The following is a 27,563-nucleotide window of genomic DNA, read 5'->3' as shown; positions in this document are numbered from 1 at the left end:
GCACTCCTCACTGTCAATTTGCTTGAACATAAAAGTGCATTAGAAGGTAGGTGCATTCCTGTCCAGGCAAGTCAGAACAGAATCATCCAATGAGGCGTTCGAGAGAGAGAGAAAGAAAGAAAGAGATGAGGGGAGTATCAAGGTAGAAAGACAACCTCTGGACGGCCTCGGGCTATAGAGCCTGCAGACAAGGCCGACACCCAGGAATCTCACACAAACATTCAAATTGCCATACATTTCAAAAGCCTCTGGAGCAAATACCATCATTTAAAAATGAAAAGCGCCTTTGTTTCATTATTCAAAGGTGGGATTTGTACATCCGTTTGTTCTGCGATACATCTTCACTACTCTGAAGCATGGGAGTACAAGATGCAGAACATAAATATTAAGCAACGATAGCACATGACTCGTGCTCATAATGCAGCGTGTTTCATACTATATACATGAATAAACAATGAGCATATGTAACAGCTGTGATATGTTTATGTACGTGTGTCATTAGTGAACACATTTCTGAATTAGTGTTATAGCCCAACATACTTCATTTGCATTTTAATGTAGATGCAAAGTGATGCAAATTTCTGCAGTGACAGTGAGCTCTTCCAACATACAGACGTTTTCCATGCATCTTAGAGATTACATTTTCATTAAAAAATAATCAGTTTTGTTTGTAAAAGTTACTATTTAATCAATTTGACTGAATGCTGCTAGTGTAAAGTAGTAGAGACTACCAGTGTTAGTACCATAATCCAAAATTATTGTGAAGCTCTTTTATTTTAAAATTTGACTTGTTGACCACAAAGCTGTTTTTAGTGATTATTGTTCAGGTATGAATTTAATACAAAACAGTCATGTCACTGTCATGCATTATGCAGTGTATCCTCATACAACGGTTCGTAGAATATCGTGCGTTCACCTATGAATGTCTTTTCAAAATAAACTTCCATCTTCACAGGAAACAACTTGATAAGGTTTAGGAAAAGATTGTGGTTTGGGTTAAAATAACTACATTTGAAATACATCTTCGAGATACATCTTCACTACACTGAAGCATAGGATATGCAAAACATAAATATTAAGCAACGATAGCACATGACGTGTGCTCGTAATGCAACATGTTTCATGCTATATAAATGAATAAACAATGATTATATGTAACAGCTGTGATATGTTTATGTGCGTGTCATTGGTGAACACATTTCTGGATTAGTGTTATAGCCCTACATACTTACATTTGCATTTTAATGTAGATGCAAATTGATGCAAATTTCTTGAGTGGCGGTACACTTCTACGGCATACAGCATTTTTGCAATGCATCTTAGAGATTACATTCAGTTTGTTTGTAAATGTTACTTTTTTATCGATTTGACTGAATGGCACAAGTGCAAAGTAATTGAGACTACCAGGGTTAGCACCTAGCACAATAACCCCAAATTATTGAGTAGCTCTCTTATTTTGAAATTTTACTTGAAACTTTATTGACCACAAAGCTTTTTTTAGTGATTATTGTTCAGGTGTGAATTTAATACAAAGCAGCCATGTCAATGCAACGTATCTTCATACAATGAATGATATCTTACAAAACGTTATTCCTCATTATTGTGCGTTCTCATACGAATGTCTTTTCAAAATAAACTTCTGTTCACAGGAAACAACTTGGGTAGGTTTAGGAAAAGATCGTGGTTTGGATTAAAATAACTACGTTTGAAATACTTGGTTAGGTTTAGGCAATAAAGTTACTTATTTAGGTTTAGGAGAAATGTGGTTTGGGTTAAAATAACGCCGAAAGTGGCGTTACTTAATCACGGAAGTTACGTGACAAATAAATCAACGTTGACTTCTGGTTTCATACGGGACACGAACAGCAGTCTCCTAACCAAAAGTCCGGTGTTTTTGGACCAACCCATCCCCCCCGACCTCCTCCCTACTCAACACATTCTCACTCCCAACTCGTCAAATACCGCCGCTTGGTCAGTGCCCCTCGGCATCGGACTGGGACGGCGTGTCAAGATACGCTCATTACATGCATAGTGTCCTTTCAAAATAAACTTCTGTTTTCACAAGAAGTTAGGTTTAGGCAACACAACCACTTAGTTAGGGTTAGGAAACGGTCGTGGTTGGCGTTAACTTCACTGACTCGACTTACGTGACTAACGACTCACGTGACTAGTGACTCACAGGATTGATGATAACGAGTCACGTGACTCACGGGACTGACGATACCGACTAGTTACGTGAGTAACAATATACCTGACAAAATAACGTTTTGTTTCACAGGAGACATGAACACCGGTCTCCTGGTTGAAAGTCTTGTGATTGTTTGACCCATCCAACGCCCCTCCCGCCCTTAGCGGACTTTCACGCTATTAATACTAGGTCACTTGCTCCGGCCGTCGAATAACGCTGCGGGTGGATTAACATTGGAGTTAGTTGAATGCTCGGTTTGTCACAAACTGACGCTAAAGGGTACCTCTGTGCGTCGGTGTCCGATACCGAGGGGCGCTGCCCAATCGGCGATGTTAGACGAGTTGGGAGTGAAACTGGGTTGCCCTCTGCGGCGTTTGTCGCTCTTTATACTTCCTGGTTTGTGATTACTTGGATTAAATAAAAAATGATTGTGTGGGTTATATACGAATTACAGTGCATAACTTTTTGTAGGTATAGCTACAAACGATGTATGAGAACAGCCTGCATTATGTCAAATACGGCACTGTTTCCCACATGTTCCGTTTCTTTTTCTATAGAATGTACTGATCACAGAGCCATAATAATAATGATATAATAATGCAGTGTTTCAGCCAGATGGCAGATGTGGAGGATTACGGTAATGACACTTTTTCACACTAACAATATGCATGTGAATCTACAAATGTGGATTCTGTGTTGAAGCTCACATTCCTCACATTTGTGACGTGTTTCAACGGAGCCTCCACTCTGTGTGTGTGCTGCCTTCAGGGAGTGTAGCGCTGAAATACAGCACCTCTTCATTCAACAAATCTCTCTGTCTAAGGGTCAACGCTCACCCCAAAACATCTTTGAATGACTGTGCTTCTTAACCAGTAATGTGGCTTGTTCTTTCCAGCAAAATATAGAAGTGCAGGTATTTAAAAACATAATGTTGAATGTTGACCAACCTGTCAACTTTGAGTTATGTCTCCCACTGGGAACAAAAAGACATGTTTAAGCTCAAAAGAACAGCAGTTTGAAACTGTTTTATTTTGAACAATAGAACCCTCTGGGCTAACCTGGCATTGAAACATTAAGCAAACGGAGAGACATTGAAGAGATTATTTCCCAGAAACCCCGGTGGATTGTAAAACACATAAAACTGCAATTATGTAAGACCAGATCTGATCTGAAGCGCAGCCATAAAGCAGCAGCAATCAAACCAACTCAGCAGAGCTTGTTAAACAGGCAAACACGCTTTGTGGACCGTTTGTTGTCATTCAGTGCTTGATGTTCACATTTTTGGAATATTGTTTTAGTAATATCAATAAAAAATGTTGTAAACACGAGGCTTTTTTGCTGTTTAACACCCGGGCTTTTGATCTCATCTGAGGCAGCTCCCCAAAAACAGCACAAACCTTTGTCAGAGACTTCAAGGAGACATCAGTTGATGCATTTGATTCACACTGATACAGTCTAGCTGTGAAAACAGAATTATTTGATGTATTTATTTGCATATATGTTTTAAACTAAGCAACAGTATTGGTTCACAGTGTAAGGCAACATGGCCAACAGCCTCTCTCAGAGTGGTTAGTAATCCAGACGCAGCGGGGCTGCCTGCGAGTGCTTTTAGAGGCTCGTTTTTCAGCTGTCACCTCCCAGAGGTCCAAAAGATTACCCCGAACAAGTCACACTGTCCAGAGCTATCTGGCCCACACAGAACATAGAGGTAAAGCACTGTCTGTCTCCAGAGAACAACAGCTCATAACTCAAAGATATTGGTGTCCTTGTCAGTGAAATCACATATAAAGAAGATTGGGCTCAAATGAATGTGCTCTCGAAAGAAATATCTTGTCAGGTGAGAAGGCTTGGTGCAGCGCTCTACCTCAGGAATGTGCAGGCGCTGTTCTTCCTCACCCACCCACCCCCACCCTACCATTGTGAGGGGGGAAGGAATTCTTTTCAAAAAAGTCGCTCCTTTCACATTGAGGGATGTCGGGTGTCGCCCCATTTTTCATTTAAGGCTGAAAGGAAGGAGAACAGAGCTGCAGAGTTTCTTGTTAATAAAATGTATTTATGTATGTGCCTGGAAACGAAGTACACTACCTATTGCACAGATGGCAGTTCAGTTAACTGCACTGTTATTTTGCTAATATATTACAATGTGGATTATGGTGATTTTAGGGCTGAATGGTGCTCAGGAGGTAGAATAGACAGCTATTTAACTAACTGCAAAGGCAATTCTTCTTTTCTTGCCACTGTTTCATTAATTATCATTTAAATATTTTTTATGAAAATGGGTTGGAAGGGCTTGTGAAATGCTTCAGAGATGCTCTCTGGTCTAATGAAGAATGCGGTTTACTCTAGAGAGCGAGACAAAAACGAGCAAATTACAGCATCAAATAATGAACATGAGGAGGCCCTTATTAGATGAATATTACATGAAACTCCTTTAATTCATTTGTAAGTTTATGCCTTCCTCGGAGTCTTCCTCTCTAAGCCTTTGAAGTGTGTGAGATGTTGTGTCTGTTGTGTTAATAAGAGATTTTAAAAAGAAATTGATGATTTTACTAAAGCTGTTGTATGGTCACAGCACTTTTGGGAATACTACCTTTACTTTGATTCCAGTTTCTGTGTTTATTAGTTCTTTTTCTTGGGTGTTTCTTGGCAACAAAACCGCGCCACATGGGCAGGGTGTGGCGGCTTTTTACGGCTTAAAAATGGGCGGTCCTTACTCGGGTGCTTGCACCTTATTGGTCGGCGCGGTCCTCTAAAACACCAATACCTGTTTCAGGTAGAGAAAAAAGCCAGAGAGAAGACAGATAGCACGTTGTCGGCTGTACCTTCAGTCCCTCGTGAAGACTGCTTTGAGCAATTTTGTTTGTTTGATTTGCATTCACAGAGTCGCTGGGGAACTAAAGGAGTAAACAAGGTGAGTAATGCATTTTAAGCGAGGTAAGGCATCCATTTATGCATAGAAAAAGCTTAAAGCCTAATCTTGCAAACACTTCAGATGGTAGATTTGTCTAGAGCTACAACTAGAACTTGTTACCAGTGGTGAATTCATGGAGAAATCACATGGAAGCTGCCTTTGTGTTGAGATTCAGCAGGACCAAGAAAGATTTTTGGGCGTATAGGGGAGCAGCTTTGTGAAAAGGTGTGCATAAAAGAGGGAGAACTATCGGAAAGCTTCAGGTGTGGGGAGTGAGCGATGTGTTCAGGTGGGGTTGTCTTTCCCCAGGAGCGGGACTCTGAGGCGGGCAGATAGCGGGGCTGGCCGTGGTGTCTGGTGGCAGCAGTGGGCTTGTGGTGGGGGTTGCATCACCGATGACTAAACAGTCATTCAGCTCAGTCCTGTGATAACGTGCCAGAGCTCAGGATTTCAACAACAGCCTGAAACCCTGGAGCCACAGCGCAGGGGCAGGCCTGGTCTCGCTCAGGCTCAGGCTCAGACTTAAACTCAAGAAAAGGGAGAGGCCAACATCCAGTTCCTGCTGAACTCACCCCCACCTCCCTCAACCTCGGAGGCTCTTCCTCATAAATCATACAGTCTGCACCAGGTGCCAGGGTCGGCCTCCATCCGGCCTCCAGCTTAACATTAAAAATCAGCACTTTGGGAAAACTGTAATGAATCAGAATCAGATTGGAAATGAACAAGGCTGTGTTATGTAAATTTGTGTCTTATTTTTCAGAACCTTCCTACAAGAATATCCCATGTGTTCTATCCTTCATTCCACCGGAGTCTGTGTCTGTATTAAACCAGATTTCAGTGGTGTGAAGTGTAAGAGACATGGGGATACTGCTTCACAAGCTAACACAATACCGGAAGGTGTCCAATTCAAAAGTCAAAGAAGTTACTCTCATTTTGACTGCATGTTGGATCTTTTTTCACCAGATCATACTGTTCTTCTACATTGTATTATATATATTTGAATGTTTTTTTCCTGCGAAATATATAATATATGCTATGCATGTATTTTCATCAATGAGACACTTTACTGAGCAACTCACTAATCTGAATAAATATCCTGACCTTGTGCCCAGTTTTTCTTTCTTTCTTTCAACATCTCAAATTATTACAGAGCCATTATACCACCCACATCCAACTTTCTGTTGCTGTCAGCCCCTGAGCAGGATTTTTTTTCATTAGCCAACATGGAGAATTTGAGACTCAGCCCACACAAACAACCTTTACCATTTGGCAAATGAAGCTTATTAACAATTTAAAACATGCCCTCACTGTAGCCCATACAATAACGCCATTAAACATGTTTCTCCCTGCTAGCGAGATGCATCTCAAGTACTCCCAGCACACGTCTCTCCAGTAGTGCACAACAAAGGGAGAGACAAACATGATAGTCTTTGCTGTTTTACTTTTTCCATACCTCAGTGTTTCATTTTATACTCCACAATATGTGCATTACACACTTTGCAATGCAGGTGATACAGATTCCATATGGAGGCTATAGGCTTTGTAGTTTTTGTGCAGGGTTTTTCAACCAGCCCTGGTCTGGATAAAGCCTCCCAGTTCAATAGAATTTGAAATAAAACAGAGCATTGTATCTGGAGGTTTGTGAGCAGGCCCCCTCACTCCCGGGATCTGTTTTGTTTTTGGTTCAATCAATCTCCTTTAGGGACAATAATACAATAATAATAATAATACCACAAAGCGGAGCAACATATTTTTGGCTCATGGTTATGTATTTGGGTGCACTCACATAAATATAAATGCACCCTCCTGGTCTCAATGGCATGGAATGGATTTTTTCCCCAATGGCCTCTAAATGTATTTTAGTTACTTAATAATGTCAGACTTTTAAGTGCATATAGCTCCAAGCAATGATAGTCTATATAGATATCCTTAAATTAGGGCTGTCAAAGTTAACGCAATAATAAAACGGTAACGCAAATTCGTTTTAATGCCACTAATTCCTTTAACGCATTAACGCAACATGCAATGCTTAGGTTGTAGCTCAGCTTTAAAGGTAGAGTGAAGATATGGCATCATATGAAACTGCAAAACCTAATGAATCCATCAGTACCAACCATGTCATACTAGCTTGTTGCGAAGGAGGCTAAATGACGCTCCAAACTTATGCTAAATTTTGGTGAGGAAAAACTGGCATGGCCATTTTCAAAGGGGTCCCTTGACCTCTGACCTCAAGATATGTGAATGGGTTCTCTGGGTACCCACGAGTCTCCCCTTTACAGACATGCCCACGTTATGATAATCACATGCAGTTTGGGGCAAGTCATAGTCAAGTCAGCACACTGACACACTGACAGCTGTTGTTGCCTGTTGGGCTGCAGTTTGCCATGTTATGATTTGAGCATATTGTTTTATGCAGAATGCAGTACCTGTGAGGGTTTCTGGACAACATCTGTCATTGTTTTGTGTTGTTAATTGATTTACAATAATAAATATATACATACATTTGCATAAAGCAAACATCTTTGTCCACTCCCATGTTGATGAGAGTATTAAATACTTGACAAATCTCCTTTTAAGGTAAATTTTGAACAGATAAAAAATGTGTGATCAATTTATATTAATTTGTTTAACTTGCACTACTTTATGTCTTTCATTCACATTTTTCTTTTACTTGTTTTTTTTTTTATAGATATTTTGAATGAGCATTGTTGAAGGGTACCTGAGACTCAAGATTTTCATTGCCAACGACTGCTTGCTGTAATTGTTGTGCATATGATGAATAAAGAAATTTGAAATAAGCACTTTGAAAGATCAGATCTTTTAATGGGATTTTTGTATTATTTTTATCAACTAAACAATTACTTTACTAACCAGAAATGGTTGATTAATCAGTAAGGAGAAGAATCGTTGCAGCCCTCATAAATCTTCCTAAACTTTCTGATACTTCTATCATTTAGAAATTGTGCGGAAAAAATCATCCATAAACATCTTCTTAATGGCATTAATGTCTCTTGCATGGTGATTGGCTGTTCCAAAAAAGGCAAAGAATGCTAATCTGTTTACAATTCAACACATTCTAGATCATTTATAAGTTTTGAAAATAAACTTCATATATTGTTAGCAGCACATACTGAGTCTATACTACTTCAGCTGACATGAAAGTCTGGAAACTCTGTCTGTTCTTCTTTCTACGTCTGAGTTCAACACTCGGAGAGGACACAGGTGAGAGCAAATGTTCCTACGGGTGGCAGGTGCAGTTACATCAGCAGTCAGCACGTTGTAAGAATTCAACTGAAGACACTCACAGTGAGACAGAAATTGCTGATTGCTCTCTGTGTTCGTGAAATGTTGATTATTCAGTTTCTATTTTAAGCAGCTGAGGAGGGTAATATGACAGTTTCACGCCACACAAGCAGCACTTGCTAATTGAAAGCACAAGCATGCTGCAGAAATGTTGTGAAGTGTCAGCATTACGCTTCATTAACTGGAATTTACAGTGTACTGTCATGCCTTCATGTGACGGTTGAGTACAAGCCTTGGTCCTGTTGCCTGTTGGCTAAACTGGTGTTCTTTCTGGAGTTATTACAGCACTTATTGTAATTAGTGTGTGTTATGGCTGTTCAGTGGCAGAAGACATCGGGGTCCATCAGCTGGAGCGTTTAGTGGAGATGCTGACGTCTCAGGAGTGCAAGGACCTTCTGTTCGCCCTCTCTCACCCGGAGGAAAACATCGTCCAGCACCTTGAGCGCCTTTCACCTGAAAAAAATCAACTCGATCTTAAGCGAGCCAAGAGAGACTCCTCTGCTGCTGCCGGTTAGTGGCCTATCATCTTCATCCGAAACACGTCTTTGGCACTAGACGTCTAATGTAATGTCTCAAGTAAAAGTAAAATAACTTGCAAAAAAATGTAATGTAACAATATAAACTTGACGGCAACCCACAAACACACACAAATAAAGCAAAAAGAGAGTTTTTACATACCGTGCAGTGCAACAGACACCAGAAACCCTCACAGGTACTGCATTTAGCATAACAAATGCTCAAATCATAACATGGCATGACATTTTTTTCTTGCAAAAATGTAGCATACGGTTAGTTGGTACCAATGGATTCATTAGGGTTTCTAGTTTCACATGATGCCAGTATCTTCACTCTAGCTTTAAAACTGAGCTGCTACAACCTAAAGATCGCAAGTTGCGCTAATGCGTTAAAGAAATAAGTGGCCGCGTTATTATCGCGTTAACTTTGACAGCCCTTTTAGATATTTTTTCTAAATTGTCCAGCCCTATTGCAAAGATACACTATTCATTTTGGTTATGTCATTTTCGAGCAAAGGCCTGAGCCAGAGGCCTCGGATTTAAGAGATGGACTTGGCAAAATGTGAACCTATCCTTTAAGAGTTACATGCTGTTGGCTGTAATAAGGTAGAAATGAAAGCCGCCCTGGGACCTGTCTGTTTCTCACATGTCCAGCTCAGCTTGGGGACTTCCTGCCAGTGAGCTGACAGTCAGGGACCTGCCTGTCTGAGGGCCATATGTTTTGTGTTTACCAGATAGTGAGGAGTGGTGCCGGACGGCCCTGACAGCCTGGATGCTGAGGTTCGGCAAGCAGACCTACTACGACAGGCTTTCCCGCGCCTTGCAGCACATCGGCAGAACAGACATTGCCATCGGTGAGAAACAAATGGAGACAGAAAGAACACTTGTGCCTCCTGTAGCACTGAATAATTCTGTGTGGTGCTACAAAGGTAATGGGTTTCAAATGAAAATAGTTCACTCTTTATGTACAGTGTTGTCTCAGCATGTCCCTTGACAAAAAGAAATTGGAACAAAGCCTCATTTGGGTACACGTCGGTGTATTATCAAAATTGGTTTATTTCGGTCAAGAAGGCCTCCTCGAGACTTTAACAACAGCGCGTAATTGCTTCATTACTTTGAGATTTGTTTTAATTGGAACTTCATAAGTGGCATATTTTGCACACTGCCAGTCTCTGGCATGTGTTGCAGTCCGGTGTGCACACAACGCCGCAGCCGAGTGGCGTTGGATAGGAGGAGGTGTAAATGATCTGACAGAGGACTCAGTGGAGATGACACCAGCCACAGAACAAACCATCTGCTCCTTTCATCAGCAGCTTTGGAGGGAAAAAAAAAAAAATGACAAGGAGAGGATGGGAAGAGATGAGTTATAAGACATGGAGAGGGGGGGTGAAGGGGGGGGGGGGGGGGGGTGCAGTGGTGGCTTTGATGAAAAAAGACTGTGGATGCAGAATGCAGCAATTATCGTACACTTGATTGCAGTTCTGAAGAGATCTACTTATATGTAGGAACTTGAGCGGTTCATTTTGTTTTATTCTGAACCGAAGGATGGCAGTTGCTCTCCTGCCAGAACTAATTATGTTCTGGGCGAGAAAACAACAATTAAATTCAAATGTACGATCTTTTATAGGATGAAATGCATACTCTTTTGGCATTTGAAGTGACAGAGAGATACCTATGCTTGTGTTTTTACAGAAGTAGGGAAGAACATCAACCAGGAAAAAGCCTTGAACCTGAAACGCTACGTTGAAGAATATCACAAATATGTCAACTCTTTAAACTTCCCGCTAGAACAACCCGACACCAAGGAGAAACCGCGTGAAGGCCAGACGCTCAGAAAAAGAAGAGGTAATTTATGTTAAAGCTTGAAAGAGTCACATTAAGGCTGGCCCACACTAAAAGATTTTTCAGATCTTAACAGATTTTGAAAATGTGAGAGACCCCACACATAACGACATGTTATGTTAAATTGAATAGTTTTGTTCCTATAGTGTGTGATGAGCAACGCTAAGGCCAAACTAAATTCCTCCATTCGAAACACCCTGCAAAGTCACCAACACAGACATCACTTCCTCTGTGAGTTGGTAACGTGAACACCTCAGATACCTGTTGCTGCCACTGTGGACATTTTACACTGCTGAAATTAAATATTGAATACCTCCTGCCGGGATGCTGAATTAATAGTTAGATATTAATAACATTATCGTTAAACTCAGCAATACTCGGCGAACAGCGACGTCTCCAGAACACAAAGCCAGCTGCGACATGAGTGCTACAGCAGCTAACATTAGTGGCTAGTATAGCTATATGCTATAGCTATATGCTAGTGCTCCAGCGAGGTGCAATGACTGATGGGTAATCTTGCTTGTCAACCTGCAGTGAAGTGAAGAGCAGTTGTTCAGTTCTTCCCTACACAGCTCAAAGTTCCCTTTGAACTGAGCATTCTTACTCCCTACGGTTTGGAATCTTACTTAGCATGGCTGAACAGCCTGTGCAGTCCACTTCACAGGGAACTACTCGGCGATCGGAACACACCTATATTAAATAACCACTCACGTTCACAAATCAACAAGTTGGTCCTCCATTTCTGAGGTCCATCTTACTGCTACTTTATGCTTTGTGTTTTGCATTAGCCATGATGACAGTTGTTGTCCTTCCGTTTCAGTCAGCTTGGTCCTCAATTGGTTATCATTCTTTCGTTCTTTCCCACGTGACTGCATCATCGACCGTCCTCGACCGTCCATCCGATCGTAAATATTGAAATGATTAATGTTTACGATCTGAGATTGGTGTGGCCAGGATAGACCTCCAAGCCGATTGGGGGAAGTAAAAAACACTGTTAACATACCTCACACCACAGGAATATCTGGAAAGATCATATTTAGAACCATCAAACAAATCAGGGCTTTGCTGACGATCGTCGGGAGGGGGGAATCAGGCCCAAAATCGACCTGATTCTCGTGTGGTATGTACCCGGCAATAGTTTGACACACTATGAAATAGAATTAGTGATGGAGATAGAGAACTGAGCCTTAACATGCCCAAATATCTTCTGCTATTGATGTCAAGAGAGGATTTTTGGGTTATCCCTCTGGAGACTGTCTGAATGACAAATTATATAATGTTCCACTGAACCCTGAATCTATTAAGTGTTTAGAAGAGATGCCGGATTAGATTTGGTGGCCGTGGGCATGCTTCCAACTCATTACTTCTCAACATCAACACTCTCACTGTATGAGGAGTATTTCCCAGTACGCCTCAAAATTCAAAAATGTAATTATCACCTGTCCATTTCTTTCTTTTTTTGTATTCTCTCGGGTGTTTCGTTCAAGTTAAAACTTGACAAAAATACTCCCACAGTCCTTTGAGATGGTTAGTGTATCTGTCCTGTTTGTGTGTTAGTGAGGGATCTGACATGGCGTGACCTGGATCTGATCGTGGAGCGGGCCCCCGTCGCTCTGTACCAGAAGGGGCCTTTGGATGTAGCTCTGCCCCTCTTGTATGGCATCCTGCTGGGCTTCGGAGGCACCTTGCTCACTGGCGTCGCTATACTCCTCGTCATCATACACGTCTCCAGTGGTAACCAGCAGAGCCGTCACCCCAGGGTCACCAGGAGCAATCTCAGGGTTGGAGATGCAGTGTTGGAAGATGCAGCTTCTGGGATAATCGAAAATATAAGCAGCTTAGGGGTTTAAATGGTCAAGAAGCCTTAAAAATAAAGTGAATTTTAACAAATTTAGTGCATGTACAACTAGTATACATACATAAATAAAGGCAAAATAGACATTCTGTTTGTTTCTCAGATGTCTCTTTCCATGGAAGATTTAAAATGCCAAAATCTTCCAATCTCTTTGTCCACAATAATCAGCCAAGCCAACACAAAAACTCAATATCGATTCCACCGCACCACGACTAATTATGACAAACATGACAAGAATAATGCCGTTTCAGATAAAGTAATTATCCATGCTGTGTGTCGCTAGACTGGTAAGCATTATTGTCTTGCCAGTGGGTAGATGACTAGTGGTGTGACAGATGCGCTGGAACCCAGCCCTCACACCAAAGGTTGTTCCGGTGTTACTGCGATAGTGATGCCACTTTCCATTTCCCCTCCAAGTGACGGCAACGTGCCCGTCTGGCATCGGAGAACAACTAATTATCCAGCCTGGCGCCTGCTTCCCCCGGAGCCTGCCGATACCTCCACAGGCAATCCAAAAAGACTAATAACAATGACAATGCTAGCAGACAATGGAGCACTCTTGGTTGTGATGGCAGCTTCTGGTGGGTGACAGAAGCCAAATAGAAAAGCTATATTTTTTTGAACGTGTGAAGTAGCGAGGATTGTTAGCAAGCTGAAATAACTTGATATGTGAGATGCTGCAGCGAAGGCGGTCCAGAAACTGGCATCAGAAACCTAACAGAAGACATATTAGAAGATTCAAATTAACTTTGTTTTGTTAATTAAGAAAATCATTTGCTCACAACGAGGCTGTTTTCACATATTCTGCTGTTTCACAATAGCGAGACAGAAAACACGCTCGTGGCACTGGGGCGCTTTCTAGCTTCTGCTTCCCAGTTTCTTACGCCATCCCTACTTTCTTCTTCGTAATTGAACTAATTACTTCATTATACAAATCTGGCCTAATGTGCTTCAGGAGGCAGACAGCTTGGATTAACAGTGGCACTAAGCAGCAATTACAGACAATTAGTTCATAAATCAGCATTTAAAGAAATTATAGTGCCAAGCAGAACTGCATGAGCAACGCTCTAAAAGGCCAAAAGGGCATCCTGGATTAGAGTTTTGACTTATTACCTAAATAATGACTTAAATAATCTGACACATACTGCATGTTCTTCCATATTCGTATTATACTACTTGCTATTTTTCATTAATAATCGAATGCATATGCCCATGCGTACTACTTAATAATAATGTTTACTAGGGCTGCCAATCGATTCAAATATTTAATTGCTAAAATATTGATTGTCCATATTTAATCGCAATTAATCTCAAATTAATAGCACATTTTTTATCTGTTCCAAATGTACCTTAAAGGGAAATTTGTCAAGTATTTAAAACTCTTGTCAACATGGAAGTGGGCAAATATGCTACTTTATGCAAATGTATATGTATATATTTATTATTGGAAATCAATTAACAACCATAGGCGCAGTTTGAACTTTAAGGTTGGGGGTTCATGAAAACAAAATCTAGAGGGAATGTAATGTGTACAACACAGAGAGGTCTAATGCAGGGGTTCTCAACCTTTTGCAACTAAAGGCCCACTTGTGATTGTCAAAAGATTTCCGAGGACCACCTTCCCAAATAAATGAGTAAAAAACCTAACATGTTTATACAACAAATAATAAACTGGGATGTAGATATGTGTTATGCCACTGTCAGCTGTAATGACCAAAATACATATTCTGCTTACCCTCAGTGAGACACTTGAGCTTGCCTCTGGGAAATAATGAGATCAAGTCGTGGTGGGATGGGTGAGAGGCTGACACGCAGAGTAGCATTCAAAGTTGCTTTCAGTTTGTTCCTTGCCTTTGATTTTGTGACAGTCACAATGGAAAACCCTGACTCACATAAATAGGTGGTGGTGAAAGGCAACAGAAATTTGATTGCCCGTTTTGACAGAGCGGGATATTGACTGGCAGCCAGTATCCAGAATGAAGCAAGGTCTACTTGTGTGAGCTGAAGCTTCAGGCTGCTGTCTGCTGATAGTTCCATCAGTTCATTTTCCAACACAGTGGAGAGAGCTATGTCTTCTGAAGCAGGATCCACAGAAAAAGGGTCCAAAATCCAAAGGTTTCCATCTCGTGCATCTTCTGGGAAGTAGTCTGTAAACTTTCCTGACAACTGAGTCAAATGCTGGGTTATAACACTGGATATGTTGACATGAGGAGTGGCTTCCAAAGTTTCACTTAGGAGTGAAAACACATCAAATCGTCCCTCCTTGACTCTTCTGTTCCACAGAATAAGTTTTTTCTTGAAGCCCTCAATTTTGTCTGAAACCAAAAACACTGTGCTGTTTCTGCCTTGCATTGATATATTGAGCTGATTTAACTGGTCAAATATATCTGATAAGTAGGCCAGTTTTGCACAAATGTTACCATCAGTGTAATGCTCAGCAAGAGGGGAGTGCTGCTCTTCCAGAAATGTGTGCACTTCTCATATTTCCTCACCACACGCTTCGGAGCTTTTACTGGCGCAGGGTTGTCTCCCACATCACTTTTTCGCTTTAAAAACCGATCCATTTTGTCTCATTGCATCCGAGAACGTTAGCCAGCTAACAGTGGCAAACACCTTTGTCTCTACCTGATGATGTTTGGTGTTTTACACAAGGCCTATTGAAGGAGGTTGGGTCACACTTAATCAACGCGCCTTCGGGGTACCGCACATGCGCAGTAATATCTGCTCTGCACTCGCCGAAATTGAGCCAATCGCAACGCACGACCGCAGCTCCAGTTACACTGCGCATGTGTTATACCCAATACAAGACCCGTGTCCGCCCGTGTCTCAGCCTCCTTCAATAGGCTTTGGTTTTACGGCAGCTGGCATCTTACCTCCTTTAGGTTTTACCTGTTCACTTTGCTAAATAATAATAAAAAAATAATCTAGTACCACTGCCTCCGCGGCACACTAGATGGCGCTCTGCGGCACACTGGTTGAGAATGGCTGGTCTAATGTATTGAGATGTGTGTAGCTTCATATTACACCCTCCAAACAGCATGCGAGGCAAGCAAGCATCAGTGACAAAATCAGTTTGATTGTATTGCTTTCACCGGCATTGGTTTGTTGTTGTCTGTCTGTCTGCCTGCCTGCCTGCCTGCCTGCCTGCCTGCCTGCCTGTCTTTCTGTCTGTCTGTCTGTCTGTCTGCCTGCCTGCCTGCCTGCCTGTCTTTCTGCCTGCCTGCCTGCCTGCCTGCCTGCCTTCTGTCTGTCTGTCTGTCTGTCTGCCTGCCTGCCTGCCTGCCTGTCTTTCTGCCTGCCTGCCTGCCTTTCTGTCTGTCTGTCTGTCTGTCTGCCTGCCTGCCTGCCTGCCTGCCTGCCTGCCTGCCTGTCTGTCTTTCTGTCTGTCTGTCTGTCTGTCTGTCTGCCTGCCTGCCTGCCTGCCTGCCTGCCTGCCTGCCTGCCTGCCTGCCTGCCTGCCTGCCTGTCTGTCTGTCTGCCTGCCTGCCTGCCTGCCTGTCTGTTAGCAGGATTACTCGAAAAGTTTGTGATGGATTTGAATTACATTTTTTGGAGGGGTGGGGTGTAGCACAACGAACAATCCATTAGATTTTGGTGGCGATCCGGATCATGATCCGGAATCAGGATTTTTTTTAAGAATTCTGATCAGTCTGAGCATGAAGACCACAGGGGATAACACATGAGCAGTGTAACAGATGACGCGTTGATGACTGTCCGCGGTGAGAAAGAAAAAAACGGTAGATGACGGGATGAAAGACAAGAATGACAGAATGACAGAAAGACAGAATGAGAGAGGCATCCGCCGATACGTTACACAGAAATACACCGTGTTAATAATAAGCCGACCACCTCACGGTACCGCCAGCTGGGAGCTGTGATCTGCTTTTAAAGTCATGTCATGTCATGTCAGTGTGTCAGTTTGCTGACTTGACTATGATTTGCCCCAAACTGCATGTGATTATCATGAAGTGGGCATGTCTGTAAAGGGGAGACTCGTGGGTACATATAGAACCCATTTACATTCACAGATCTGGAGGTCAGAGGTCAAGAGACCCCTTTGAAAATGGACATGACAGTTTTTCCAACTTTGGAGCGTTATTTAGACTCTTTCACGACAAGCTAGTATAACATGGTTGGTACCGATGGATTCCTTTGATTTTTCTAGTTTCATATGATGCCAGTATCTTCACTAGCTTCAAAACTGAGCCGCTACAACCTAAAAATCGCAAGTTGCGTTAATGCGTTAAAGAAATTAGTGGCGTTAAAATGAATTTGCGTTAACGCGTTAACTTTGCCAGCCCTAATGTTTGCATATTTGGCATGTAAGGTTTGTCTTTCTCCCCATGTGCCTTCAGGACAACATTGTGTTTCACCTTCAATACTAAACTTCCCAGGTGGCACAGCAGAACTCTTCACAACAAAACTTCCTCTGTCCTTCAGTTTTCCCCTGCTGGCTGTTAGGATCCCGCAGGTGCTGACTATGACAGGTTCACCTGCTGTGGGCTCACCTGTATTTCTGTAAGCAGTGGAGAGGAAAGCCAGAGTACTGTATGCCTGAATGACTCACAGAAACAACATGCCACACGGGGCCTGCATCATGGTTGTGACATTCCTTAGCATAGCCAAGGTCCCGCAGGGGAAGCTGCTCTTAGCGGATAAAGAAAAACTATAAAAACACCTCGAGCCTGTTGAGGCACACTGCATAACTTTAGAAATATACAGCACAGCGCACAATTTCATATTCTATAGAGCCGAGCCTGATCATGTGATTGTCTGCTTCCAACCAGGGCCCTTTAAGATGCATTTCATTCACATGGCGCTGAAAATGAGCACCAGAATAGGCCGACGTTCATTTCAAGCCATTCTCATGCAAAGGGATGAAGCAATCACAGACGTCATGGATGAATAGAGAAAGAATCTGACATGAAATTGACATTTACAGCCAAGGCGAAGCCAACGTACGAGGGTACGGTTTCCAGGCGTATCCATTCTCATGTAAAACAGGGCTTTTTCTTTTTTATTCCGGTGGTTTCTTTTGGGTTATTTAACAGTTTGTGGAGCAGCACAGCAGCTTATCAAACTGGATTGTCTGCGGAGGGCACATCTGTCTCTTGTGGTTGGCTCGGCTCAGCGAAAGGAGTCAAGTGTTTGTCTGGATGAAAATGGAGATGGACGGGACGTGATGCGTGCCAAGGGGGCGCTCAGACAGAGAGGCTGTGTCCTTGATGTGCTGAGGCTGAGCGTTCTGCATCGGGGCCTCTGGGGTGTGCTTAGTGTCACTGAAGGCTTTAACTTCCCCCCCTCCCTCCATTTGCATCTTCATTCATCTACGGGGCCACTGAGGTGCTGCAGTCCCCACTCAACCATCACTCTCCCTTTGCTCAATATCTATGGATCACAGGAAACAAGATCACAACACCAGCTCTTTTACAGTCATACGTTTTTTTCTTTTTTTCTTAATCGCCTCGGCTCCAGCTCTCACAACTTTGTCTTTCATGGTTTCCTTGGGGGAATCTGAGACTTCTTCAAAGTTCTTCCTGCTGATCAGAGGAGAGCGGCTCTGTGGGTATACAGATAAAGCCACAGTGCCATCCTGTGGTCACGACAGGTCATTACAGCAGACAACACAATTAATGAAATGAGGGTTGAGAATTGTATTTTAACTCTACTTATGATCAGTTTTGAATGGCTGTAATAAATCTGCATGCTGTTAAAATAGAAAATAATGTGAATACTTATATATATTTACATTGTATCAAAGTGAGACACTGAGCAGTAAAAGTCACTCTGGATTCACATTCTCAGGTAGAGTATGAGAAGATTATTTCTGCTGTAATAGCCCAAGTAATGGAATATATTTAATGAGTAACATTTTTTTATGCTTCCGCGCCGGCACGAGCTGATGCCAGAGGCATTATGTTTTTGGGTTGTCCATTCGTCTGTCCGTCCATCCAGACCTAAGTACGTCCTGACCTAAGTACATCCTGACCAGTCTTGTGAACGCGATAGCTCAGGAACACCTTGAGCGAATTTCTTCAAATTTGGCACAAACATCTACCTGGACTTAAGGATGAATTGATTACATTTTGGTGGTCAAAGGTCAAAAGTCAAGGTCACTGTGACGTCCATCCCAGTCTCGTGAAAGCAACATCTCAGGACCGCCTGGAGTGAATTGTATTATATCTGGTACAAACATCCACATGAACTCAAGGATGAACTGATAAGAATTTGGTGGTGTTCACTGTGACGTCATAAAACACGTGTTTGGCCATAACACAATAAATCATATGCTAATTATGACAATTTCACACAAAGATATAATAGGATTAATTGATGAAGCGATGGCATTTTGGACAAACATGGATGTAAACTGCGACTTGACTGGTTGGCAGTCATACAACAGCGAGGCAGTAATTCACTTTTACACAAGTATATTTTCCAAACTGACATTTACTCGATCAGCCCAGTTGCATGAAAAGGCATATGAATGGCACAATAATTCGCAAGGCATCTAGGGTGCAATAACAACACCATTCTTGCTTTTTCCACAAACAGCGGTCTACTGGATAAAAGCCTTGTGTTTATTCGACCATCCATGACCCTCCCGCCCGCCTGGTGTGTCTTTTCGCTCTTTACACTACATCACCACATTCCTGTGTGCACTTTCTCTGAGTGTTTACTGTTGCCACATATGGGTTTACATTGCAGTTAATAGAACGCCTGATGCATTTCATACTGGTGCTAAGAGATGCCTTGTGCGGCGGTATCGAACGCCAACGGCCCTGACCGACACAAGACTTTTAAACATCAATATAAGATCCTCGTTTCAACCAGGAGACGGGTGTTTTGTTTTGTAAGTTACATTAGTGACGTGTTTTACATACCTATGTTATGTTTCCGTACATATTTTACTTATTTTAAGCCCAGCCATGACATTTTCCCTAAACCCAACTAACTGCTTTTGTGCCTAAACCTACTGCAGACATTACAGTAGTTTTATTGTGTGGCGTACAAATGACACGTGAAAAGCCTAAAATGCATCCTCATGACAAGCAGAATGTCCTTGTAATTTCTTGCTATTTATACGCCTAGATTGGGTTGGCTGGATAGTTTTGTATTGCTTTGCCTCAAAGAGCAGCTGTGGACGGTTATACCATGAAGATTTGTAGTTGTTAAATGAAAGAGAGAGGAGAGTAGATGGTCATAATGTGGTGCAGTTAGACAGCTGTTTGAAGAGAGCAAGGCACACTGAATCACCAAGAAGGGCTGTTGTCACAATAACGGGAAAATGCTTCATCAGCCTAAATATGGTTAAAAGGCCAAAGCTGTGAGTGTAATGTCTCGGGTACTTGTGTGCATGTAGATGTGCAACTAAAAACATTTGGATTGCAAACGTCCTTCTTCAAAAGTGAAGCAAAGATGTCTGAATGTCGAATGTCGCCATGTTTTTTTTTCAACCAGAAGTGACACAAGAGGGTGGAGCTAAGTACATGCTGAGTAAGACATTTTCAGGCATCCAAAAAGGTTATAATTAACTTTCATGAACTGAAAACACACTGTGAAAGGGTTAAGAAGGGTCCAGAACGGACAACGTTGTGGTAGCCCCGTCCTAAAGCATTCCCTGCTTTATGGTCTATCTGACTCTAAATGGGACCATCATTTACTAAATGAACATCATGCTGTATTGAAGAAGACTTGAAACTAGTGATTGAAACCATAAACTCATGTTTACAATGTTTACTGAGGTAATAAATCAAGTGAGAAGTAGGCTCATTTTCTCATAGACTTCTATACAACCAGAGGAGTCGCCCCCTGCTGGCTATTAGAAAGAATGACAGTTTAAGGCACTCCTGCATTGGCTTCACTTTTCAGACCCCGGAGTTACCCACTGCATAAGGCACATTGTGTTGAGCTTAAAGCATGCAATATATTCATGTTTTATAATATCATGACACACTGTTCAAAGTCAAGGCAACAGGCTTTGTGTCAATTTAATTTAGCTCCAATTTGAAAGAGTTAACAAATCAGCAGCACAGTTGAATTCCCCCGATGAAAGGTGCGTCATAATAGAGAGGTAAACAAAAGCAATAAAGGCCTTTGGATAATGGCTGCCTGGGTTGTCTGTTTATTGTAGATAAAAGCAGAGATTCCTCCTCTGAGCTTCAGACAGGTGCTCTGCAGACAGAGGCACCCATGGGACACCAGACAACGAGAGAGCGAATCAAACTGGTCTGAACCACAATTTCAGTGAAAAACACTTCTATTCAAACCCACCATTTTCTCTCTCTCTTCCACCTTTCCCCTTACTTTCAGTGTGTAAGCTTTGAAATGACTGAGTACCATATGGAGGACTGTAAATGGATGCAGCGCTTTCATGTTGAGCTCGCTGGAAAGCTAATTTGCAAATGTTTGTGTTAATGATTCTGATATATTTAAGCAGTTGGAGCGGGAGGTAATTTCACTAATGCTTGTGTGGTTAATGGTCTCAGCCTGCTCTGCCTGACAGACATTTGTAGACGCTCAGACACGGCTGCTCTTTGTCTCTATATCTGATTGGAGTGTCAGCTGAGCCACATTCCTGACGCTTCAATTCTTCAAGCCTGACTTTTATAGTATGTCGAAAAGTGAAGTGAAACTGATGGTTCCTGTAGACTTTCCAAGCAGCCTTTTACTCGTATGGTGCACGAGTCTAATCATCTCTTCAAACAACCCTGTCTCCTGCAAAAACATGTGGTTATAACCATATATTCACAGCTATATTGACATTCTGTCAATGTCGATGAAGATCTTATCAAATAGATCAAAGACTTGGAGAAAATCCCCAGGCAACATGAAATGTCAATCCCCTCTGAAATTGATCATTCAATAGACAAATATACAACAATAACTGGTTCCCCATACTGCATCAAAGCTTTTCTTCTTTTATGTCCTTAGTTTATCATGCCAGATTCTTAAAATTAATGAAGTAATTGTGCACAAGCTATCAAATTATGATTGTGTAATAACACTCACAACACCCCTGATGACATGTTGCAAAGCACCACGCGGCTTCCTCCCATGCCGCAGCGTTCTAATGAGTTCCCTTAGCGTTGCACCACACTGCGTTGTTTTGCATTGTCTTGTCTAATTTCCCCGCTGATGCTGAACGGCTCAGTAAGGAGCTAGTATCTGTAGTCATCACACTGCAGGTCTTTTTATCTAATAAGAAGACGGGAGAGCAAACAGTACCTGCCGCTCGGTTTAATGAGTTGATGGGTTGATAAAACACCTCGCTGATGACTCTCTGCCCAACACGATAGCTGCAAAATCTATCTTTGTCTTGATGGCGTGTTCAGAAGGAAGGTCAAATTTGTTTATCTTTCTACAGCTTTATCTTCTTGTGCCAGCTTTGGTTTGCGTTATTGTTCATGAAATTCAAATTTATTCCTTCTTTCGTTTCCCACAAAACAAACATATAAAAAATATATGATTGGAGCTTTTCTGCAGCCTCAATTTCAAATTCTGTTTGTAGTTTTGATCTTTCTATAAAGGTCAGTGTCTTTTGAAATAAGCAACACAGTGATTACTTTTAATTAGGGCTATCAAAGTTAACATGATAACGCGTTAACTCACATTTTTTTTAACGCCACAAATTTCTTTAACATATTAAAGCTGCAGTGGGTAGAAATGGAGCAAATATGATTAAAAAACGTTATTTTATAAAACAAGACAGTAGTGCCTGAGACAGGTAATCTAAAAGAAAAAATCATGTGCCTCTGTGTCCTCCGGTGCTCCATCTGCAAGACTTCCCAGACCGGAGGAAAACAACCAATTAGAGCTGATCTGGAGTCTGCTGTCCACTCGCAAACACCGACCAAACGGTCAAACTAGGCAGCGCTGATCAAATATGAATCAAGATTCTGTACTGTAATGCCCATTTCTTGCCTCAAATGTTTTCAGAAACATCTGAGCACCGCCCACCAGCCGGAGCACAGCCAATAGGAACGCTCTCTCTCTGAAATGACCTGTGATTGGTCAAAGTCTCCCGTCACGGGCTAGATTTTTTAAAGCCTGAAAACAGAGCCATGAGGAGGAGCAGAAGTCTAGTTTTCTCTCAGAACACTTGAATTACAATATGCTGAAAGGTTATTATGGATTTTTGCCCAACGATGCCAAAAAAATTCTGCTTACCCCAACTTTAACACAAGTTTTAAGGTTTTATTGGGCTTCATTTTAAAGCCAGAGTGAAGATACTGGCATCATATGAACCGAGAAAACCTAAGGAATCCATTGGTACCAACCATGTCATACTAGCATGTCGCAAAGGAGGCTCCAAACTTCTGCTAAATTTTGGCAAGGAAAAACTGGCATGGCTATTTTCAAAGGGGTCCCTTGACCTCTGACCTCCAGATCAGTGAATGTAAATGGGTTCTATGGGTACCCACGAGTCTCCCCTTTACAGACATGCTCACTTTATGATAATCACATGCAGTTTGGAACAAGTCATAGTCAAGTCAGCACACTGACACACTGACAGCTGTTGTTGCCTGTTGGGCTGCAGTTTGCCATGTTATGATTGGAGCATATTGTTTTATGTTAAATGCAGTACCTGTGAGGGTTTCTGGACAATATCTGTCATTGTTTTGTGTTGTTAGTTGATATCCAATAATAAATATATACATACATTTGCATAAAGCAGCATATTTGCCCACTCCCATGTTTAATAAGAGTATTAAATAATTGGCAAATTTCCCTTTAAGGTACATTTTGAACAGATCAAAAATGTGTGATTAATCGCTTTTAACTATGGACAATCATGCAATTAATGCCAATTAAATATCTTAATCAATCGATAAACATTTAATATTACTGTGAAATTAAAAGTACTTGTTAAATGTACGAGTTGCAAAAGAGAAAAGCAAAAATGCCGAGCAGGTTGAGCAGTGTTTTCCATCAGACACAGGGTTGTGGCTTAGTTTAACTATAAATAATTAAGCATCCTCCAGTCAGAGACGCAGACTCAATCATTTTATGCCTTAATTAATCACCAGAGAAATGTTCCATTGTTGGTGCATTTAATTGCTGTTGAACTACTGGAATGAGACAATGCGCAACATTAATTAATACTAGCTATCAGTGGTCAGATTTGCCCTCAGCAACTTTGTAAACAAACCCTGTCCAAAGGCAATTTGCTGACATTGCACAATCAAGATTTATGATTCCCTGGCTGCAAACTGTTTTTTTAATTAAGCAGAATAGATCCCCAAACATAGGTCTATGAAATGCATATGCAAAGCACCGACTGCTATAGCTTGATCAATGTCAAACAGCCATTATTTAAATTTGCAGAAATGGTTTTGGTTGCTCTGTCATCCACATTCCCTCTCTCTGTTACAAGCCCACAGCCCATTTAAGCAACAGTCTTTTAATAAAATTTGGCTTCATGGCTCTTTATTTAAGGCCTCCACATTTAAATCTTGATTCCGAAAGGTCAGAGCTGAATATTTTCTCAGGGACAGCTCTTCAGAAAAGCAGGCAAGCGCTAAATGACAAGGTCCTGTGACTCAACGAGGAGATACCCTCTGACATCATGCAATTAGTCTCAATAGTATGAAACCACTGGGCGTGTAAACAAATTTAATACATAAATCTCTCCGACTCAAATTTCTAAAAGGGACCTTGTTAATTAAACCATCATGGTCAATGAATGTGCAAGGGGTGTAAAATTAATTTTTATGTGAACTTGCAATTACAGGAATTGAGAAGCTAGTCCATTATAACAGCATCTAATTTAGAAAAGGGATTTAAATAGAAGCATTTTATATTCAGTGTAATCATCATTTGACCTCCAGAAGAGATAGGGTTTTCTTTTTACCTATAGCTTTACTGATAAAGACTAATTATATGGCACAATATCAAGAAGGTCAAATTAAAAGGCCTATAGTAAATTTAGATGAATGAAAAAAAAATAAAAGCAATACACCACAAATGTAAATGCAATGAGAGCAGGGAGTAACAAAGGGTTGTCCAGCACTCATAGGTGGGTCTATTCCAGATGTGAGATACAACAGAGTGGTGCAGGAATGAGTCCAAAAATGCGGAAATGAGTTAGCATTCCGGTTCCCTCCTCTCAAAGTCAATGGTTTTTTGTTCGGGTGGATGGGTTGGTCAAAAAACACCAGACTTTTGCCTAGGAGGCCGTTCGTGTCCAGTGTGAAACCAGAAGACATTAATTTATTTATGTTACATCTGTACTTAAGTAACGCCAATTTGTTATTTTAACCCAAACCATGAGCTTTTCCTAAACCAAACTAAGTAATTTTGTTGCCTAAACCTAACCAAGACAATCTGTTCCTAAACCTAACCAAGTAGTTTCATAGCCTAAACCTAACCAAGTCAATCTTTTCCTAAACCTAACCAAGTAGTTTCATTGCCTAAACCTAACCAAGTCAATATTTTCCTAAACCTAACTAAGTTCTTCTGTTGCTTAAACCTAACCAAGTTGTTTCCTGTGAAGATGGAAGTTTATTTTGAAAGACTGTATGCATGTAACGAGCGGAAAAGGACATGTGTTGCTTGACATAACTTTTCGTAAGATATCACATGAACCGTTGTATGAGAATACGTTGCTGTGGTTAACACAAACTTATAGATTTTCATGTTTTGTTCTACAACATAAATAAGTCAGTAAATATCCCACACGTGAGCTTTGAAGATTTTTGGTGTCTTAAAAAAGGCGGTTGCTTAAATTAGAGCCCAAAACATCAACACCCAAATACTAGTCCGCCTTTACTTTAGTGGTAGTAACGTGAAGTCTTGTGACCGTGGTGTACTTTTTTTATAGCCTAATGTTAGCTTTTCACTACTGGTGATTGCATTCACACTTCAAAAATCATAAAAGTGATGTTTGTTTATGAAGATTATTTTGCTGATCAAAACGTGTAAGAATTATAAATGCTTGTTTGCCACAGAGTTTATTTTCTGCAATAATCCAAAATCCAATGGAAAAATCCCATTGGCTTTTTGTCGAGGGAACTAGTGCGATGCTGACTTCCAGGCTGGCCTACTAAAATACATAAATCCTTCCCTCAAACAATCAAACATTTTATTATTATTAAACAAAACAACCCGCCACTATCCATCTGCAGCCATTTTGTATTTCTGCTAGTGGAAGTTTTCAACACACACACATTTAGCAGGAAAGCATCCCTTTCTGCATCCGCTTCACTTGTATTTTTCGGCTCTCGCCCTCTGGTCGCTCACAGTAAAAGGTCTCTCCATCTCAAAACATTGGCTGAATTTCAGGCCCAGTCCGCCCTGGATACTTATTGTCTTGGTATACAGTTTTTTTCCGTTCGTTTATAAGGAAATTATACAATACTTTTGCTATGCAAAATGTTTTTCCAAAGATTTAATACGTATTTTTTGTTTTTCAAGATTTTACTGTCCTTCAGTTACTTACTTACTTAGTCCTTGTTGCGCCAGGTGGCTAATAGGGCAAGGACTAAGGATCTCCACTCATCTCTGTTGTTTGCTTTCTTCTCAATGCTGTTCCAGCTGTATCCTCTCCTCTTCATTTCTCCTTCGATGGTTCGCCTCCACGTTGTTTTGGGTCTCCCTCTTTTGCGTTTTCCCTCTGGTGTCCAACGCAATGCCACTTTTGTCATGTCATCAGATGGTTTCCTTAATACATGTCCAAGCCATCTCCATCTTCTTCTTATCAATATTGTTTCCATGTCCAAGCACCCTGTCTGTCCTTCTGTGTAGTTCATGGTTTGTAATCTTCCTAGGTCAGAATATCCTCATGATCTTTCTGGAAGTATTATGAAAACTGGAAAGCTTGCAGTATGTCTCTTTCAGTCATTCTCCAGCACTCAGCACCATATAGAAGGACAGATAGTACACAGCTGGTGGATAACTTTATCTTGGTGTTTCTAGTTATATGTGTCGACTTCCAGATGTTTCCAAGTCTTAGAAATGCTGTCTTTGCTTTTCCTAATCTGGCCATAATGTCTTGGTCAGCTCCACCATCTGATGTTACCCGGCTTCCGAGGTATGTGAAAGATGACGTACATGTCAGTGATTGTTCATTTAGCTCTATGACAGGTGGTTCTTTCATGTTGAGGGACGTGACTTCTGTTTTCTTGATGTTGATCTTAAATCCCAGCTGCTTGCATTCTTCTGTAGTCTAGATGTTTTGTCTTGCATGTGACTTGGTAGATGTGATAGGAGAGCGAGGTCGTCAGCATAGTCTAAGTCCTCTAAGTTGGAAAAGAGGGTCCATCTGATGCCAGTGTTTGAGTTGTTTAAGGTTGTTCACATTACCCAGTCCACAACTACAATGAACAACAGGGACCACATCACACACCCCTGTCTCACTCCTGATTTAACAAGGAAGCTGGTGTCATTTGTGCATCCTACCATGCATCTGAAGTCAGTGTAGAACACTTTCACAAGTGATACTATCTTTGCTGGTATTCCATAATGTCGGAGAATCTTCCAAAGACTGTCCCTGTGGAGGCTATCAAATGCTTTCTCAGAATCAATGAAGTTGATGATGAGTTGTCTCTGCCACTCTGTACATTGCTAGATGATATTCTTAATACAGAAATATGGTCATTGCAGCTTTTTCCTTTCCTAAATCCTGCCTGCTCTTTCCTTAGTATGTTGTCCACTAGTGATGGGAATTCCAGCTCATTTAGTGAGCCAGATCATTTGGCTCAGCTCACCAAGAAGAGCCGGCTCTTTCAGCTCCCAAACGGCTCTTCGTTTGACCACTTCTGCCTTTTATAGTTCAGTCAAATTTAGCTCAGTTTTGACCTATGAATAGTATGTGTGCACATATATCACTTAAATTATTCAATATAACTATACTAAGCCTTATCATTTCCAGAATACCATCATTTTACATGCTGCTTCGTTTCCGACTGTCTCTCATCTTGTCTGCTATTCGCGCACCACACTCCTCTC

The 27,563-nt window shown here is 41.4% G+C and overlaps 1 protein-coding gene across 4 annotated transcripts in view; it reads left to right on the top strand.

The window, feature by feature from the left end:
* Window positions 1–8,188: 8,188 nt before the first annotated feature.
* Window positions 8,189–27,563, top strand: part of LOC119490653 (transmembrane and death domain protein 1-like) — a 28,237-nt gene continuing 8,862 nt past the window's right edge. The window contains exons 1-5 of one of the 4 annotated variants that reach the window (XM_037774166.1): window positions 8,189–8,321; window positions 8,724–8,912; window positions 9,652–9,771; window positions 10,610–10,762; window positions 12,317–12,703. In XM_037774166.1, the coding sequence (XP_037630094.1) occupies window positions 8,255–8,321; window positions 8,724–8,912; window positions 9,652–9,771; window positions 10,610–10,762; window positions 12,317–12,609 (822 nt within the window). In that variant the 5' untranslated portion in view covers window positions 8,189–8,254 and the 3' untranslated portion in view covers window positions 12,610–12,703. Of the gene's footprint in view, window positions 8,322–8,723; window positions 8,913–9,651; window positions 9,847–10,609; window positions 10,763–12,316; window positions 12,704–27,563 lie in introns of those variants that run through there. The other 3 variants (XM_037774165.1, XM_037774168.1, XM_037774167.1) reach the window with 3 other exon arrangements.

The sequence above is a fragment of the Sebastes umbrosus genome, chromosome 6 (assembly GCF_015220745.1).
Source record: "Sebastes umbrosus isolate fSebUmb1 chromosome 6, fSebUmb1.pri, whole genome shotgun sequence".
Classification (NCBI taxonomy): domain Eukaryota; kingdom Metazoa; phylum Chordata; class Actinopteri; order Perciformes; family Sebastidae; genus Sebastes; species Sebastes umbrosus.
Note: the sequence above shows the minus strand (reverse complement) of the source record. Positions and strands in the feature narration are given on the sequence as shown.